This window comes from Macrotis lagotis, chromosome 7, assembly GCF_037893015.1.
Source record: "Macrotis lagotis isolate mMagLag1 chromosome 7, bilby.v1.9.chrom.fasta, whole genome shotgun sequence".
Lineage (NCBI taxonomy): Eukaryota > Metazoa > Chordata > Mammalia > Peramelemorphia > Peramelidae > Macrotis > Macrotis lagotis.
In genome coordinates, this window is record NC_133664.1 from 197,726,202 (window position 1) to 197,746,605 (window position 20,404).

The following is a 20,404-nucleotide window of genomic DNA, read 5'->3' on the forward strand; positions in this document are numbered from 1 at the left end:
CTTGGCTCTTAAGCTAATATTTCCTTAAATTTCTGCCTTAATTAGCAAAGTTCTGAAGCTTATTAGCAGTAGAAGAAATCAACACAAGGGACAAACAGCAGCCATAACAGTTACTACCAAAATAAATTTGATGAATTCCAATAATATTTGTCTTGATACACTTCTAACTTTCTTTCTAGGATATGGGCTTGAAGGTATTTACTAATGCACAAATCAAGAAGCCCCATTTATGCTCAGTGCCTATACCAATGCAACCACCACAAGCTATGCCATATGCATATGGAGGTAAAACAACAAATCTATTCTATGCTTTCAATTGAAAAAAATATATGATATATTGTGCTGAGCTATTTTTCTAATCTTGTTCAAAAATATGAGAGTGATTTGGGATATGGTCAAGGAAGTTAAGTACTAACCCAATTTCTCTACTTCATCATTTTTCCAAGAGTAGCATAGGATCCTGGTTCTAGAACAGCAAGGAACCTCTGAGTCCACTGAGTCCAAAACAATCATATTACAGGGGAGACAGCTATTGCTCTGGGAAGCTAAATCATTTCTTCTAGCTACAGTCTGCCAATAATAATAGCTAGCTTTACATAGCATTTTGGGGGTCTTTAAAATGTTTTACAATCTCATTTGATCCTCATAACAATCCTGGGAAGAAGCTCTTATTACCTACACTGTACATGTAGTACTGAGACTGGATTTGAATTCAGTCTCTTATGATATCTTTATCCAGCACTTTATCCACTGCACAATCCAGTAACTTACTAAATAACCAAAAATGCCAAAGGAAGTATGACCTGCAAAGGAGTTTAAAAAACAAGAAAAAGAGAGTAAATGAAAGGGGGTTAGGGGGAAGAAAGTAATGAGACAATATTGTGTTCCCTGCATTGATTTGACTGACCTTACATTATTCATTGAACAATTGATTGAAATTGATTTTGTCTCATTTGGTTTCAGTGGCTTTATATCACCATTAATGATCATGTATATATGCAGGATAGAAAAGGAAAAAGGCAATGGCAGAAGATACCTAAGAAACCACTGAAAAAATTTCTTATTTCCTCAATTGCTATGTCTTTTCTTCATCTTAAAAAGTCTATCTCTTTCTCCATACTGCTCTTAGATGACTGGTGATATTAAGATCATAAGAACCTTTTGGATCACATTTTTTAATGTAGCCTAAACTTCCTCATTTAATGTAGCCAAAACTTCCTCACCTCTGAGAGATGAAATGACTGTCAAAGATCACGAAGGCATTAAATAGAAAAACTGGTATTAGAACAGAAGTCTTTTGACTCCAGCACCATGTTTTCCAATATTCCTCCAGTAGGCTGGAAATAAAATGATTTGATTTGTCCACTCATCATTGAACCACAGAACAGAGAATTCTAAAGGATGGATGACCACTTGTTGGGGATGCCATCAAGGGGTTCTCAGTCAGGTATGAAGTCAACTAGATCTTCTCCAAAGTCTTTTCCAATGTTGAAATTCTCTACTATTTCATAGAATCCTAAAGCTTTCTTTCCTCCCTTGAGATTGTAGGACAAAGCAACTAGCAGCATGTAAGGAGTTTTATGCAGTAAGCAGAAGTAGACCAAAGAACATAAGACTGAATTCTTTTAAATTTTGCTATCCAATTAGATTCACCCACTTTTTTTCATCTTCCGATTAATCTCCAGTTATTTACTTATACTTCCTGGGTTTCTGGGATATTTGTCTCCATACGAGAGGGGAGTTTAATTTATTTAGCTAGGTGAAGCAGACACAAACATACAAGTCAAAAAAATATCAGACATAAGCACCTAAGTTTATATGTTATATAATTAGACTAATTGTATATTATATCATATAATTTGTAATTACATGATTAGACTAATTATCTAATTAGGCTTACTTAGACTATTCTACTTGCTACTGAATTCCAAACTTCTCCCTACACTTCTGATCACTGGCATTCTGAAAGATGATTGGTTCCAAGTATGCTATTGCTAAGAATGAACTTTATGTTCTACCAATTCTTCTTCTGAAGGATTCCCCAGTGCCTACATTTTAGCTGAAACCTTTAATCCTTATATGTGATCTTAGGGAAAAATCATTTAACTTTTCTGGGTCTCTGTTTCTTTATCTCTAAACCCAGAGTTGGGTTAGATATCCTCTAAAGTTCTTTCCACCCCTATTATCTTGTTCTCCATGCTGTAAAATATTGGCATTGTTGAAGTGCTGATCCTAGCAAGAAAATTCAGCATGATCTCATCCTTTTGAGGGTACCCTGGCTATTTGAAATCTTTCTCACATATTTATTGTCTCCCTATCTCATTTCCCAAATGTTGCACTGTTTTTGCACTATTCCAGACATATTATTCTCTCCACTAAATTCTCAACAGTTCTCTCTCTCTCTTTTGTTTTTTGCAAGGCAATGGGGTTAAGTGGTTTGCCCAAGGTCACACAGCTAAGTAATTATTAAGTGTCTGTGGCCAGATTTGAACTCAGTTACTCCTGACTCCAGGGCTGGTGCTCTATCCACTGTGCCACCTAGCCATCCCAACAGTTCTCTTGATACCCACTTACAGCAGATATTATCCCTATTTTATAGATAAGGACACTGAAGCCTAAGTGCCATGTTGAAGGTTATACCACTAGTCTGTATATTCTTATACAGTCTGTAGCTGTATTTGAACTTGGTTCTTCTTGATGCATTTTATAGCAGATAATCTAGTCTTTTCACTAAGAAATTTGAGACCATCTTTCTTCCCTTAAAATTTCTCATCATCTTTCACTATTTTCTCTAAATACCTAAGAAGTATACCCTTAATTTGTGCTTTTGATCTCTTTGTCTCCCACTTTTTCAAAGACTTTATACCAGTAGTGTTCTCTTTCCGTTGATTTCTTGCCATCTTTCTATACCGGGGCAGAGAACATCTGGCTTGAGGACCTCATGAGGCCTATAGTCTGGCATTGCCACAGCAACCATAGGTGGAACTCGAAATTCAATAAATCTAGGAGCTTTTTAGGGTTGAATTAATTAAATGTTTGACCAAATATAGCAGGCAAAAATCCATATGGCTCTTGGCAGGAGAAAGATTTCCCATCCCTGTTCTATATGATCAGGTCTTCCTAATTCCTTAAGGCAACCTTAATTTTCATATGGGTACTCTGAAACATCCATTCAGGTACGCATACAAATTAATTGAAGAAGGAAAGACAAAAACTAAAACCTATTAAACGGAGCTGTTTTAGACATCAACCTTTACTTCAGACAATCTCAATCCTATGTTTCAAATTGTTGCCTTTATTATGTATGCGTGGCCAGCCTCAAAGGTTTTTGGATTTCATCCACCCCTGCCCTAAAAAACAATCTTCATTTAATTATTCTTCAACCTTTTCAACCCATCTCTCCTTCGCTTCATTACTAAACTTGAAAAAATTTTCTCTACCTAATACCTCCATCTTGTTACTACTACCCTGAATTACTAACAACTACTTACATTATTCTGTTGAAAAGAGTCTCTCAAAACCATCCATCCCTTAATTTCCAGATCCAATGTTCTTTGAACTCTCTTTGGCTTTTGCTATTGTTGACACACCTACATTTACTTTTTTTTTAAATTTATTTTTATTAAAGATATTTGAGTTTTACAATTCCCTCCCCAATCTTGCTTCCCTCCACCACCCCCACAGAAAGCACTCTGTCAGTCTTTACTTTGTTTCCGTGTTGTACCTTGATCCAAATTGGGTGTGATGAGAGAGAAATCATATCCTTAAAGAAGAGAAGTCTAAGAGGTAACAATATCAGACAATAAGATATCTGCTTTTTTTCTAAATTAAAGGGAATAGTCCTTGTACTTTGTTTAAACTCTGGATACAGGTGGCACTCTCCTTTGCAGACAGCCCAAAATTGTTCCCGATTGTTGCACTGATGGAATGAGCAAGTCCTTCAAGGTTGAACATCACTCCCATGTTGCTGTTAGGGCACCTCTACATTTTCATCTCTTCCACTCTCCATGGATTCTCTCTCCTCTCTTGGATTTAGAGGCACAGTGCTCTTCTAACTCTCTTTTTGCTTCTCTAATTACTTCTTTCTAAGTCCCTCATCCTCTTTACTAGTCCTTAATTCCCCCCTCTCCTCTTTTCATTAACAGTCCCCTTCACTGTCATGGGCTCAGTTACTCTGCAGTTACCTGTGCAGAGGACTACCAAATCTTTCGGGTAAGTTTTAGTGTCCCTTCTGAACTCCAGATCTATTCCTTCAACTAATTATAGTATATTTTCGTCTGGATGTCCTACTGATTTCTCAAATTTAACATGTCCAAAATCAAGTTTATATCCTTTCCTCTAAATCTGTCCCTCCTTCACTGTTTCTGTCTATGGCACCATCAAATTCTGTCATCAAGGTTCCAATTTTTGTATTATTTTACTCTCCCCTCTCCCTCATTTTTCATAATCAGTATTAAATTCCTGTTTACCTTGGCTTTAGAACTGGGAAGACCTAAGTTCAAGTCCTACCTCTAAAAATACCAGTAACCTTAAGTGACCTTGGTCAAGATCCTGTCATTTATCCTGTCAGTGCTCTAGAAAATTAAGAACATAAGTTGCAGGGAAAATGCCATACTATAGAAATCTACTTCTCTGGGAGTTCCCTATATTAATTGAAGCATAAGTCTAGTCACTATCCCTAATATCTCTATAATAAACTGGGTCTGATTTCCAAATACCTGGTCTAGCTATGTGTGGGTCTTTCACTTGGTGTCAAATATATTTTGTGCACAGGAAAAAAAAAAGAAAGAAAAATGTAAAATATCCTAAATTCAAAAGGTGTTACCTTATTTTGCTTCTACAGTCACAAAGGGAGAATGATGGAAAGGAAGACAAAGGGGATTAAGAATCATGCGGCTTTTCCATAAACTTTCATTTAATTATTGAAACTCAAAATTATTTCTGTTTTGACACTTTCACTGTAAATAAAGTTAGAAAAAGAAGGAAGTTTAAATTAAATGAAAAGAGGCTTCACAGGTTCTGGGGAGAAAAATAACAAAGTTGGTACAGTTGAGTATCAAAAGTCAACAAAAAACATAATTTCATGGAATATTTGGTCATCCTGTATTTGCTATACTCATGCAATGTATTTTCTTTTTTATTATATAAATATTTTATTTGTTTTCCAATTATATACAATTGTAGTTTTTGCCTATCTTTTTTTTGTAAGGTTTTGAATTTTACAATTTTCCCCCACCCTCCCTTCCCTCCCCCTCCCCCACAGAAGGCAATCTGATAATTGCAAAGTATTTTTTTAAAAGTATACCATTAAAATAAGTATGAGATGTACACATCACCTTGTAGATAATTAAAAAGTAGAAAAAGTATACAAAGAATTTATTAAGAATTTTGAAATTAAATTAATACAGACCTTGATACATAATAACTTCAGTCCATGACAGCCAAGAATATGTTCAAAAATATGAATCAGGAATAAAATAAGATAAAAACTTCCCTTATTCCTTTGGACCACAAATACTTTCTTAGAGAAAAGAATCAGAAGTCAAGATACATGACAAGCAATAAACCATATTATATCCAAAAAGTAAAATTGCTTGCACTTTAGCAGATAGGAAATGATTCATTACTGACATGATAGTAATTACTAAATTATTATCTTGAAGATGCTATAGAATGAGGCCTTAACCTTGTTGATGCAAATCAAAATGAGGAAAAAGTTAGAAGATAAAAATAAGAAAAATATATGGCATGTAATTAAAAACTGTTTCATCTTGATCTATTTAAAGGAGTTATTGATGCTAATAAAATTAGGATAGTGATGAACAAAAGGGACATAGACACTGATAATATTTTAACCATAATAAAACAATAACCATAACAAAGACATTGAAAAGCATTTTAATCTGCAAATACTTGACTAACGTGGCAAGCAGAGAGAGTAGTTAAGACTAGTATGGGTTTAGAATATAAATTATTTGTAAGCTTTTGTAGAAGAGTGGTAGAAAATCATAAATAGTTTTATTTTTTTTTAAAGAACTAGAAAGAAGTCTGTTGTTCAGTGGTTGCAGTCATGCCCCTATTTCAAGTTTTCCTAACAAAGAGTTCATTTTACAGGTGAGGAACTAAAACAAACAAGGTTAAGTAACTTGCCCAGGGTCACACACTTAGTGAGTGTCTGAAGCCAGATTTTATCTTAAAGAAACTAATTCTTGACTTCAGATCCAGGACTCAATCCACCATGCTCTAGGGTACCATGTAGCTGCACTACAAAGTAGTGAAGGGCAAAATCAATTTAAAGATTGTAGTGTGTAAGTTCTATTTTTTTAAGGTTTTTTAAAATAGGAAAGTTATCTTGAGGGTATTTGAAGGTGTTTTTTTTACCATCAAGGATAGTAGGGAGGGTCATTGTACTCTAATATCACAAATTTGCTTATTTAAGGAGGTAGAAATAACATGAAAAAAGAACAAAGATGGGAAAAACATTATTAGACAATATAGAAGTGATTGATTCATAAGGAACTTGAAGAAGGTAAAGATACCAAAAGTATGGAGGAAAATATTCCACAACACTTTTTTTTTTTAGGTTTTTGAAAGGCAAATGAAGTTAAGTGGCTTGTCAAAGGCCACACAACTAGGTAATTATTAAGTGCCTGAGGCCAGATTTGAACCCAGGTACTCTCGACTCCAAGGCCTGTGCTTTATCTACTAGCCACCTAGCCGCCCCCCCCCATAACACTTTCTAAATGGGTAACTAGGAAATTGTATCTTATCTATATAAAAATATCTTTCTCTAGAATGACAATAAAACTTAGAATTTATAATTAAAATAACTTTTTCATTCATATGAAATTTTTATCAGAATCATCTTTAGGCAAAATGAAGGCAACCCTCAGTAGGGATAACTGTGAAAAGATGGTTTCTACATGCAACATTCCATAGTAGAGCACTACTTAATCATCACACAGTCTACTAAAGTATAGAGAATATAAAATTTTTCTAAAAATGCAAAAATTACATTTATTGTTCATTTAGTATTTTTAAAGGTATTTAATTGGTAAAGCTTCCTAACTGACTTTTTTAGAGCAAATGTGTCTTCCATACAAACTTGAAAAATAGATAAGGTTCTTGGAAAGGCTTAGAGAGAATTTATTCAGCTACCTTATGATAATCAATATCAGTCAAGACATTAATCAGAGAGAAGTATGCTTGCCAAAAGTATTTGCCATTGTCGTGGTTAGTTAGGGCTACCTTATATCAATTATAAAGTTCTCCAAATGTACTCCACATTTCAACTTATATGTTATTGACTCCATGAAATCGTTATGACTCTACTGATGTTAGCTACTTCCCTTTCATCTCCAAATTTAAATCTTGCCTTCAGTGTTTGCTGCCCTATAATCTTGGGTAAGGCACTTCTAGACCTCAGTTTCCTCATCTATTAAAATAAGGGGGTCAGACCACTAAAATCCCTCCTAGGTCTATGTCTATGGCCCTGGTATCCCCTTTGTTTTGTATCTCTTATCATATATATGTATTATATGTCACATATTATAAGATATGTTTGTATTTATATGACAATCATCATATTGTTTTCCTTTTCTCTTACTAAGGTTCTAAGGTCCTTGAAGTGGGGTGCCTTATATGAATCTTGTGTGCCCTATTCTCATGCCTCATTTAATCTTTGTACTTAGTAGGACATAATTAGCTATTAAATAAGTATTTAGTCAATATTTTTAAATTTTTTTATTTTTGTAATTCCTATGGCAAGTATAGCAGGAATGGGTGCTGTACCAAGATATCATGGAGATGCTCTCTATACGGAAAATAGTGTAATTCTCAGTCCCACTGAGACTGTGAGAAAGCATTTCCCGGAGACCTGGATCTGGGACTTGGTAGTATCAGAGTAAGTAGTTTCATTTTTACTATATTTCTTCCAGGTGAAACACTTGGATTCCTTTAGATTTTTAATTCATTGACAATTTTCCTCAATTCCTCGTCCACTTCAAGATAAATCCAAGCTAAATATTATAGTTTCATTTAATCTGTGTCCTAGATAAGATTTCTAAATTAATTTGGTGCCACATATTCCCAGAAAATTGACATATGGACCAGAGCCATGGGGCTGAGATTTAGAGGACTCATAGCACTGGGGATTCAGCAGTTGTAGAAAAGCAAAATAAAACCTGTACTTAGTACCTAATTAGCAAGAATGATTAAATAAAAATAGAAAGCCCTGGATAGTATAGTTCATCACTCTCTCTCTCTGGGTCTAGCAACCACATTCCAGGTAAGATATTCCCAGCACCAAAGGCAAGGGGTTGTCTCTCTTATGAGTAACTTCTTTTAGCCTTATTTGGTTACATGAGTTTTTTTTTCTTTTTATATGGGTTTTTTTTAGCAAGGCAAATGGGGTTAAGTAGCTTGCCCAAGGCCACACAGCTAGGTTATTATTAAGCATCTGAGACCTGATTTGAACCCAAGTACTCCTGATTCCAGGGCCAGTGCATTATCCACTGCACCACCTAGCCGCCCCTGCATGAGTTTTTAAAAGTCAATTTATAGGCATTTTGTTCTTATCCTGACTTACCGGGTTTTTCTGGCTGCATTTGTCCCATTAGACAGTTGAAAATTGCTTGTTATATCTCTATGGACCAGGGACCACAGGCTTTGACAAGTTGAGAGCAAATCTAGGATCTGTCACATCAGGACACCCACGTATGGTGATAATCTGAAGACATTCCCTTTAGCTGGACCATGTTTTCCATAGAAAAGTTTTAGGATGATCATTCATCACTAAGGTTTCCAGATGGAAGGACTGGGGAACATGGTCAGGGTTAGGGAAGAAGGTGTAAAATTAAATTTCTCTTGTTTTTCTACCTCAAGCCATGGTTCTTGTCACCTAGTAATCAGCTACTTCTATTGTCTTCATTACTCCCCCTCTAGTTCAGCAGGGGAGGCTGATGTGGTAGTGAAAGTCCCTGATACCATTACTAAGTGGAAGGCTGGAGCATTCTGTCTCTGGGAAAACACAGGGCTTGGTCTCTCCCCTCTAGCCTCTCTCATCTCCTTCCAGCCTTTCTTTGTTTTTCTCTACCCTATTGTGTGGTTTGTGGAGAAGCCTTCACCCTCAAGGCCATTGTCTTCAACTACCTGCCTTACTGCATCAGGGTAAGAGATGCCCTCCCACCCAATGAAAGAATAATAGCCCCAAAGCCTACCTAACCCTGGATCCCAGTTCTTCTCATTGGAGTACACATATTGTGATATTTTATGTTCCTGAATTAGTAGTGCATATGCAATTCCCCAAAATGGCTAAGCATTTGTGTTTTTTGTCAGAGATTATCTGATGGGGAAGAATATATATTTTGAGATACTTCCTACTTACCTCCTAGTATCCTGACATCAATGCCCCACTTGAAGCCCCCATAGTTCACCCAAAAGAATTTTTTCTTGAATTAAAAAATATATACCCTTAATTGAGCAAGGATGAAACCCTAAACCCCATACAGATGTATAAATCTCCAGATTCTCTACCATCCCAAATAGTTCCACAAGTTAGGGCTTTCTGATCAATACTCTCTGCCAGAGTCTCTTGGTGTGGCCCTCTCTACAGTTCCCTGTTGTCCTTTAATTTTGACAGATGCCCGTTTTTGTGCCATAGGAAAATCAAAGGAGAAGCTTTAAAAATTCTCTTTTAGCATAATATATTAAAAAGTCTATATTAAAAGGTAAAGAGGGAAGTCTTAAAAGTTTTTCTTTAAGGACAGAAGTTACCATTCTCTCTGTATTAGCAATATAGGCCAGACAAGAGAGGCACATTTCTCTGTCAGTGCCCTATATTTAGGATTGTTATTGACATTGCCTATAATAACTAATTTTTAAATAGTTTTATGTTTTATAAAGCATCTCATTTTATCCTAATGCAGGCACTTACAGGTTATGTCACCTTAAGCAAGTCATTTCTGCTTTCTCAGTCTTGTTTCCTATCAGTAGAATGGAGATAATTATGAAGCCTACCTCACAGACTGGTTGTGATAATATAATGAAATTACATGTGTAGAGTGCTTTGCAGACCTTCAGGTGCTGTGTAATGACTGTGTAATTTAATTTTTAAAAATAAGATCTGTGATTTCCTTGTTGTATAGGAACCATCAAAGGAGAGAAATCCCTCCACCAATGCATATCACTATCCTGTAACTTAATTTTAGAGAGATAACTAGGGCACTACTCCTCAATATATAGAGCTTATATTGAGAGCTGATCGCTAGATGGATAAATAAGTCAGTCTGTCAGTTGGGTAGGTAGGTAGAGAAATATATCAATGGATTGATAGATGGATGGCTAATTAGATGGATGGATAGATGGATAGGTAGATAGATGTATCAATAGATGGAGAGATGATGGATGGATGGATGGATGAATAGATAAAAAGAATATAGATCTTAAATTCTAAAACACAGCTGAAAAAGGGAATGGTAAGGTATCTAGGTCAGGGAAGAATGGTAAAGACTGGAGTTAGGAGAAATAAATGGAGGCTAGCTAGTCTGGGACCCTTCCTCAAAATATAAGTTCTGTGAAGAATTCACCCAGAAGAGGATGAGAGAAGGGGGTTGTAAGTGTGAAAAAAGTTCTAGGGTATGAATATGGTTGAGGCATTGTGGTGAATTTAGAAGAGACAGAAGAGGAGCAAATTATTTTTAAATATAAATATTTTGTTTCCCAATTATATATAATAGTGGTTTCTATCTTTTTTTTGTAATGTTTTGAATTTTACCATTTTGCCCCCTACCTTTTTTTGTCCCTCCCCCCAACCCTTCACAGAAGACAGTCTGACAGTCTTCACATTGTTTCCATGCTATACATAGAGGAGAAAATTATTTTAATCCAATTATTTATACTCTCATGAATCATAATGCTCAACTAATCCCTCAAATTCTTATCTCTCCAACTCTAATCTCCACTGATCTTTCCATTTAACCTAGACCTAAAAGTCTGACTATCCTTCTATGTTTTTAATGGTCTAATTTCTTCTGTCTACTTATTGTGATTAACAGGTTAAAATGCAGCTGGAAGACTCTCCCACATTCTCAGCTGTGCCCAAGGAAAAAGGGGATGTGTTTCCCTGTATCTGTGGAAATAAGCATCTAACATTTTCATGGGCTGTGACTCCTACAACATTAGGTAAGTGATTCAGTCTCTCACTGGTCAATAAACATTTATTAAGTACCTACTGTGTGTCTGAAGTTTAGAGGCAAAAGACAGTCCCTGCCCTCAAGGAACTCACAATTTAATGAGAGTGACAACATATATACAAATATATACAAACAAGCTATATGCAGGATAAATAAGAAATAATTAGTAGAGGAAAACACTAGAATTAAAAGAAATTGGGAAAGTCTTCTTTTAAAAGATGGAATTTTAGTTGAAATTTGAAGGACACCAGAGAAATCAGCAGGTAGAGTTAAGGAGGGAGGGTCTTCCAGGCAGAGAAATTTCCCAGAAACTAAGAGATGGAATATGTTGTTTATAGAACAGCCAGGAGCCCAGTATCACCAAATCAAAGAATACATTTGGAAGATTACGGTCTAAGAAAGGCAGGAAGAAACTAAGTTGATTAATAAATAGAGCATTTTGTATTTGCTCTTGGAAGAAATAGGAAACTAGAGTTTTTTTGGGTTTATTGAGTAGATCTTCACTTAAGGAAAATCAATTTAATGGCTAAATGGGGGTTGGATTGGAGCAGGGAAAGATTTAAATAACTTTTTATTTTGCTTTTTCCTTGGATACATCTAAGGACAAGTTTTAACATTCATTTAAAAAACTTTGAATTTCAAATTTTCTTTCTTCTTTTCCACCCCACTCTCCTCATATGGTGAAAGATTTGAGTCAGGTTGATCCCTCACCAGGTTCTTTCAGTAGTCTAGGGGTGAAGTGCTGAGAGTCTGCATTAGAGTGGTGGCAGTATCAGAGGAGGATGGGGGTGAATTTGAGAGATGTTACAAGAGTGAAATTCATAGCCTTTGGCACTGGCTTTGGTATGAAAAAAGAGAGATAGTGAAGAATCTAGGATGACTCCTAGGTTTTGAGCCTGAGACAAAGGTGTTGCTCTCTACAGTAAGCAGGAAGATAGAAGGTAGGAAGGAAGGAGAAAAGGAAGTAGGGCAGGTTTATTGTTTTTCAGTCATTACAATCATGTCTCTCTTTGTGACTCTGTTTTGGGGGTTTTCTTGGTAAAGGGGCTGGAGTAGTTACCATTTCTGTTTTCTACTTCATTTTACAAATGAGTAATGAGGTAAACAGAATTAAGTGACTTGCCCAGGGTCACACAAATAATAACACAGAGGTCAGATTTTAATCCAGGAAAATGAGCTTTCCTGAGTCTATCCATTGCACCACCAGGGCAGGTTTTAAGAAGAAAGATAAAGAGATCTGTTTTCAACCTTTTGAGTTTATGACAGATGTCTGAAAAGCAATTGAGGTTTAGAGATCAGCAGAAAGGTGGGGGCAAGATAGGTAGATCTGTGAATCATCAAGCTTAGAAATGATAATTAAATCCATGGGAGCTGGTAAGATTACCAGATAATATAGAGGGAGAAGAGAAGAGAGCCCAGGATGAACTTTGAGGGACATGTAGGATTACAGGATGTGATCTGGAGCTGGATCCCCAAAGGAGAAGCCAGTCTCTGGTTTGGGGATAATGAGTGAGAGGAACCTTTCCTATTCGTTCTCCCTTTCAGTTCCCCATTAGGGACAATCATATAACTAAGTTTTCCACCACCTTTTCATTTTGCTTTCCATGCTGTACTCAGTGGGATTTAATGTCCTTTGAGTTCCAATATTGGATACTTTAAAACTTCTCTTCTCCCTACATCATGTATTTATACAGAAGCTAATAATTTATAGCTTAGAACCTCAATATAATAGGCTCTTAAATTTTCAAAACTGATAAATTTCAATTTTTACACTATTTATTTTAACATAACAGAGGAGCATTCAAAATAGAATGCTGTGGAATTGTGATGATTGTACTTAGTCCCAAAGAAGGAGAAGGTGCTTCCCTACAATTCTTTGAAGAGTGATGGCCTAAGGGTATGGAATATTGTATATAATGTCACACTTTTAATACATTTGATTCATTTTGCCAGACTATTTTTTTCCTTTTTAAAACTTTTTTTGTCATAAAGGGGTGACTCTCAAGGGGGAGGAGGAAGGGAAAGAGATAAAATGGAAATGTAGGTGATATAAAAAAACAAAAGGTAATAAAATTTATTTTGAAAAAATAAAGGAGAAAATCACATTCTTACCTATGAAATTTTATATGAAATTTCAATGACTTCTTAGGTCATTTAATCTCACAGGCCTTTTTATCCCCTTACCTATAAAATAAAAATTATAATAATTACACAATATACCTTCCAAGGTAGTTGTGAGGACAGTTCCTTCCAAACCTTAAAGTACTTGTTATTTTTTTTTAGAGACATAGGAGTTTACTGACAAGAATGCTGGTCCAGAGACCAGATCCATACCTCAAATCCAAGAATAATTACCATAGGCAAGCTTGTTTACCACTCCTAGCCTCAATTTTATTTTTTGTGAAATGGGATTATAATGCTTGTTACCCCCCACCTGTGCCATTGGAGGGAAAGTGCTTTGTAAACCTCATTGTGAGTTATTGGTGTTAATAATAATGGCAATGATAATTATACAATCTCAGCATACTCTGGAAACTGACCTCAAGGCAGAGAACTGTAGGAATTAGAGGATGCAGGTTCATAGAGAAATGTGCTCATTTCTATTTGTCCCCTTTTTTTAAAGGAAAGATTACTTTCACTATAAGTGCAGAGGCAGTGGAATCTGAAGAACTGTGTAATAATGAGAAGGTTAAGGTTCCTGAGAGTGGAAGGAAAGATACCGTATTTGTTAGTTGAGGTGCATGAGTAACATATCCTCTTTGGTTATATTACTCCCTGGGAAAGCATCAAGATGACCACAAATCCCTTGCTTACTGCTCTTCACCTTTAAATAAGAAGAGATAATGACTTCAGTCTCAGCTCTAATTAACTTGACCACTAATCAGCTTAAAGAACTTGGTTAAATCAGGTCTTATTTCTTTTGCACTGTCTCTTGTTCACCTCCTTCTTGTCTGTTCACCATATCTTTGATATTCATTGATTTATTATAGGCACAGGAAATGCCTTCTCTTCTTTTTTTTCAGGACCACATTTCTAGAACAAGCAATCATTATTGCATACCTGGACAGTTAATCCTTACCAGATTAATCATGTCATTTTTTCCTGTTCAAATCGCTTCAATGACTTTCTGTAGTTTGTATGAGTGAAGTTCACATTCTTTTGCCTGTCATTTAAGAACTTCCACCATCTGACCATCTCCTGCCTTCTATTTAGCCTACATTACTCACCATAGAATGGTTAAGCACTACTCTTTCCTGACTCCATAGATTTTTTGACACAGTTCTCTTCACTGAAAAACACTGCTATCCTTTTGCTCTCCTCACTTGTTGAAACATCTCAAATAGTGTCCTCCTCACTACCTGTCTCATCTAAAGCTTCTCATTTTTTGCATTTTTCTTTTCTCCTTCCAAAGCCTGAAGGGATCGAAAAGGAGGAGGCTTTCAACTCCATGCTTTGTCCAGCAGGTAAGAGCCAAAATAGCACAGAATAGACAGTAGCTTAAGAAAATGCTAGAGACTGACCCCCATGTAAAAAGCCATCATCTTATCCAAGTGATGAAAATATCACAAGGAAAGGTTATTCAAGTTTGAACTTAACCAAATCTTCACCATCAGAATCTTTAGTATTTGCTTTATGACTTCTCCAGGCATGTGACTATTTTAGTCAATGGAAAAGGGGCTGAAAGTAACCATTGACAGAGTATAGGAGACTTGTACTGCCTTGGAATCAAGAGGACCATGTTTGAATCCTGGCTCTGATTTTTATTAGCTGTATGATGTTGGATAAATCATTGCCACCTCTGAGCAAAATTTCTTCACCAATAAAAGACATTTTATATGCAAATATGGAATAATTAATATTCAAATATATCATATAATTTATAAAGTTGCATTAGAGATCTCACAGAATTGTGGTGGTAAAAGTGATTTGGGAAACTTTAAAATATTCAACAAATATGAGTTCCAGTTCTTATTCTAGGCCATTAGGTAGTAAAATGGAATGCTGGGTCAGGAGTCAAGAAGATTTCTTCCTGAGTTCAAATCTGGCCTCAGATACTTAGCAGCTGTGTGACCCGTTTGCCTCAGTTTTCTCATTTGTAAAATGGGCTAGAGTATGTCTGCCAAGAAAACCCCAAACAGAGTCATGAGGAGTTGGACATGACTGAAAATGACTCAATAATTCTCATTTCCTTGATAGTTTTTTATTTTAAAATAAGTACAGGAGCACTGGCAAACATTTAGCATAATAGGATAGGGGAGCTGGAGTAGGTGTTCTCTCCCAACACAGATGGCACACTAGCATTGGTTTTTTTCCTTTTGCTGTTTTCAAAAAATGATTATCTTTTGTTGTTGGTTTTCTTAATATAGGCTTTAGATGGCAGAGAGAAGGCCTGGAAAAAATGTGACATGTGAAATAAATAAATACTTATTTTATACCTCTCACATTCATAAAATTTACCAAGACTGAAGTAGTAGTGAAAGAAAAATTATTATGAGCCCTATTCAAACTTAGTTATTTTTTTCCTTTTTAAAAGGTTCCTATTAAAATGGTGCCCTAGTACAAAAATATAAATTGCCCAGATTAAATGAAGAAGAAATTAAATACCTAAACAACCCTATCTCAGAAAAAGAAATTCAACAGGCCATCACTGAACTCCTTAAGAAAAAATCTCCGGGGCCTGATGGATTCACAAGTAAATTCTACCAAACATTTAAGGCACAATTGGTTCCAATTCTATATAAACTCTTTGGAAAAATAGGGGAATATGGAACTCTGCCTTACTCTTTCTATGAAATGAATATGGTGCTGATACCCAAACCAGGAAGAATTAACACAGAAAGAAAATTATGGACCTATCTCCCTGATGAATATAGCTGCAAAAATCTTAAATAAAATCTTAGCAAAACAATTACAAGTTATCACTAGGATAATACATTTTGACCAAGTAGGATTCCCAGGAATGGTTCAACCATCCCAGGGTTGGTTCAATATTAGGAAAACTGTTAGTATAATTAATTATATCAACAACAAACCTACCAGAAATCATACGATTTTATCAATAGATGCTGAAAAAGCTTTGAACAAAATACAGCACCCATTCCTACTAAAAACACTAGCGCGTAGGAATGAATGGACTGTTCCTTCGAAGAATAAGCATTATCTATCTAAAACCATCAACAAGCATTATATTCAACAGAGATAGGCTAGAGGTGTTCCCAATAAGATCAAGGGTAAAACAAAGATGCCCATTATCACCACTACTATTCAATACTGTATTAGAAATGTTAGCGTCACACATTTATTATTACTATTATTATTTGGAGGGGTGTAGGGCAGATGGGGTTGGGTGGCTTGCCCAGGGTCACAGAGCTGGGTGATTGTTGGGTATCTGAGGCCGGATTTGGACCTGGGTGCTCCTGACTGGAGCTGGTGCTCTGTCCACTGCACCACCTGGCTACTCCTACTATTGTTATTATTATTATTATCATTTCATTTAATTTTGGTTTTTTTGTTTGTTTTTTTGCAGGGCAGTTAGGTGGGGGTGCCTTGCCCAGGGTCACACAGCTAGGTGATTGTTGGGTGTCTGGGGCCAGATTTGGGCTTGGGTGCCCCTGACACCAGGGCCAGTGCTCTGTCCACTGTGCCACTTAGCTGCCCCTGTTTTTATTTTTTTATTTTAATTTTTTCCTCTTTCCTTTACTTTATTGTTCATGAAGTCTATATTTTTGGGGGGGGAGGGGGTATTATGTTTACTCTTAAATAAGAATATTTTAATAATGTATTAAAAACATCATTTGTACAAAAATAGAATATAAATATAAAAAAATTTACAAAATAAAAAATATTTAAATAGTCTATTATAAAAATCCAATAAAGTAATATCATCTATGTGAAAAAAGAAATGTTAGCTTCAGCAGTAAGAGAAGAAAAAGAAACTGAAAGAATTAGAATTGGGGAAGGAGACAAAACTCTCACTCTTTAGAGATGACATGATGGTATCCCTAGAGAATCCCAAGAAATCATCCAAAAAACTACTGGACACAATTAACAACTTTAGCAAAGTTGCAGGATATAAAATAAAACTTCAAAAACCCTCAACTTTTCTATATATGACTAGCAGGAGACTGCAGGAAAAGCTAGAAAGAGAAATCCCATTCAAAATAACCTCAGACAATATGAAATACCTGGGAGTCTACCTGCCAAGGCAGACTCAGAAACTTTGTTTTAGATTTTCTAAGGCAATGGGGTTAAGTGGCTTGCCCAAGGACACATGGCTAGGTAATTATTAAGTGTCAGAGGCCAGATTTGAACTCAGGTACTCCTGACTCCAAGGCCAGTACAGTACTCTATCCACTGTACCACCTAGCTGCCCCCTACTCAGAAACTTTTTCAAAACAATTACAAAACACTTCTCACAGAAATAAAATCAGATTTAAAAAACTGGGCAAACATCAACTGCTTATGGAAAGGTCGAGCTAATACAATAAAAATGACAATTCTACCAAAATTAAACTACCTGTTTAGTGGCCTACCAATCAAAATTCCAAAAAATTACTTTAATGAGTTAGAAAAAAGTGGTAAGTAAATTCATATGGAGAAATAAAAAGTCAAGAATTTCCAGTGATTCAAAGGAAAAAAAAAACTGCAAAAGAAGATGGCTTAGCCCTACCTGATCTAAAATTGTATTATAAAGCATCAGTCATCAAAACTATCTGGTACTGGCTAAGAAATAGAGTGGTAGACCAGTGGAATAGACTAGGTGCACAAAAGATAACAGGAAACGATTATAGTAATCAGCTGCTGTTTTGATAAACCTGAAGAGTCCAGCTATTCAGATAAAAACTCTCTCTTTGAAAAAAAACTGCTGGGAAAATTGGAAGTTAGTATGGAAGAAACTTAGATTAGACTAACAGCTCACACCCTATATCAAGATAAGATCAAAATGGATACAAGATTTAGACATAAAAAACAGTATTATAAGCAAACTAGAAGATCGAGGACTAGTTTATCTGTCAGATCTATAGAAAGGGAAGCAGTTTAGACTAAGAAGAGATGGAGAACATCACTAAAAACAAACTAGATGATTTTGATTACATTAAATTAAAAAGCTTTTGCTCAGACAAAAACACTGTTACCAAGATCAGTAAACTGGAAAAAAAATCTTTACAACTAGTATTTCTGACAAAGGATTCAATTCTAAAATATACAGAGAACTAAGTCAAATTAAAAAAAAAAGCCATTCCCCAACTGACAAATAGTCAAAGGATATGGAAAGGCAATTTACAGATGAGATGAAAGCGATCCACAGTCATATGAAAACTTGCTCTAAATCATTACTTATTACAGAAATGCAAATGAAAGCATCTCTGAGGAACCACCTTACACCTCTCAGACTGGCCAATATGACCAGAAAAGACAATGATCATTGTTGGAAGGGTTGTGGGAAATCTGGGACACTAATGCTGTGAACTAATCTAACCTTTCTGGAGAGCAGTCTGGAATTATGCCCAGTGAGCAACAAAAATGTGCATACCCTTTGATCCAGCAATATCACTACTGGGTCTATACCCTGAAGAGATGATGAAAAAGGATAAAAACATCACTTGTACAAAAATATTCATAGCAGTCCTGTTTGTGGTGGCAAAGAATTGGAAATTAAGTAAATGTCCTTCAATTGGGGACTGGCTTAGCAAACTGTGCTATATGTATGTCATGGAACACTATTACTCTATTAGAATCCAGGAGGGATGGGAATTCAGGGAAGCTTGGAGGGATTTGCATGAATTGATGCTGATCGACATGAGCAGAACCAGACAAACCTTGTACACCCTAACAGCAACATGGGGGTGTTGATCAACCTTGATGGTCTTGCTCATCAGTGCAACAATCAGGGACAATTTGGGGCTGTCTGCAATGGAAAATACCATCTGTATCCAGAAAGAACTGTGGAGTTTGAACAAAGACCAAAGACTATTACCTTTAATTTAGAAAAAAAAACCTGTTATCTTACTGTCTGATCTTGTTATCTTGTATAATTTATGTTTCTTCCTTAAGTATATGATTTCTCTTTTGTGACATTCAATTTGTATCAATGTATACAATTTAAACAATGTAAAGACTGGCAAATTGTCTTCTGTGGTGGATGGGGGAAGGAAGATTAAGGGGGGAAAAATTGTAAAACTCAAAATAAATAAAAACTTTTTTTTTGTAAGGCAAATGGGGTTAAGTGGCTTGCCCAAGGCCACACAGCTGGGTAATTATTAAATGTCTGAGACTGGATTTGAACCCAGGTACTCCTAACTCCAGGGCCAGTGCTTTATCCACTACGCCACCTAGCCGCCCCCAAAATAAATAAATAAAATCTTAAAAAAAAAATTACCTAGCTGTGTGACCTTGGGCAAGCCACTTAACCACATTGCCTTGCAAAAAAAAAACCCCTAAAAAAAATTTCGCCAGAAAAACAAGATTTAAAGAAAGTTTTTCATTAAAACTAAGACAAAATCTTGTTCCAAACATCTTCAAAGTATTTAGCCCCTCTGATAGGCTTCCCATCTGCTCCAGAAGCAAAAGAGACATTCCTTCTTCCCAAAGAAGAACAGAATCCATGATGAACCCCGCCCCCTCCCCATCCAGAGACTCACCATGTGAGGAAGAGAAAGAGGAAGATTTCTCTAGCATGGACTTATAGAGATTTCGAAAGGACCAGCTCAGATCCTGAAAGTTTTATCTCCGAGTAGGAAAAGTTGAAGTCATGATTGGTATTATACAATGGAGGTGGCCCGTCAGCCCCATCTTGTCCCAGACCACCAGCTGCAACCACTGCACCATCCACGGGTCCTGAACCCTGCAACCAGAGTCAGTGCCCTAGCCGAAAAACTAGTGTAGTCTTTCTCAATCAATTACCTGAGAGGACCCACTTGTCCTCTCCAGCCTTTCTCTTCCTTGGTTATTGCTCTTATTTTTCCTCTTTCTCCTGTGTCCTCTCCTTCCTCACTCTATTTCCTTTATGACCCTCTTTTTTTTACTTTTTAAAATTTTTTTACGTTTCCACAGACCACAAATGACTCATTTATTGAAGTTGCAATCCACTAAAACTCCTAGATCATTTCTTTTTTAGATTTTTTTCTTGACATATTTATTTTATATTATTATAATAATCTTATGACAGTAAACATAACACCCCCCAGGAAGATAAGAAATCTCAAGAATAG

The 20,404-nt window shown here is 36.0% G+C and overlaps 2 protein-coding genes across 4 annotated transcripts in view; one reads left to right on the forward strand and one right to left on the reverse strand.

Annotated features, from left to right (window-relative positions):
• The window catches only part of FOXJ2 (forkhead box J2), a 287,675-nt gene that overhangs the window by 255,284 nt on the left and 11,987 nt on the right, over nucleotides 1–20,404 (reverse strand). The window lies entirely within an intron of this gene.
• The window catches only part of A2M (alpha-2-macroglobulin), a 260,412-nt gene that overhangs the window by 45,106 nt on the left and 194,902 nt on the right, over nucleotides 1–20,404 (forward strand). Inside the window, 7 exon segments of the mRNA XM_074195313.1 lie at nucleotides 4,146–4,212; nucleotides 7,725–7,903; nucleotides 8,944–9,083; nucleotides 9,086–9,168; nucleotides 11,055–11,181; nucleotides 13,816–13,924; nucleotides 14,592–14,656. Coding sequence (XP_074051414.1) covers nucleotides 4,146–4,212; nucleotides 7,725–7,903; nucleotides 8,944–9,083; nucleotides 9,086–9,168; nucleotides 11,055–11,181; nucleotides 13,816–13,924; nucleotides 14,592–14,656 — 770 coding nt within the window.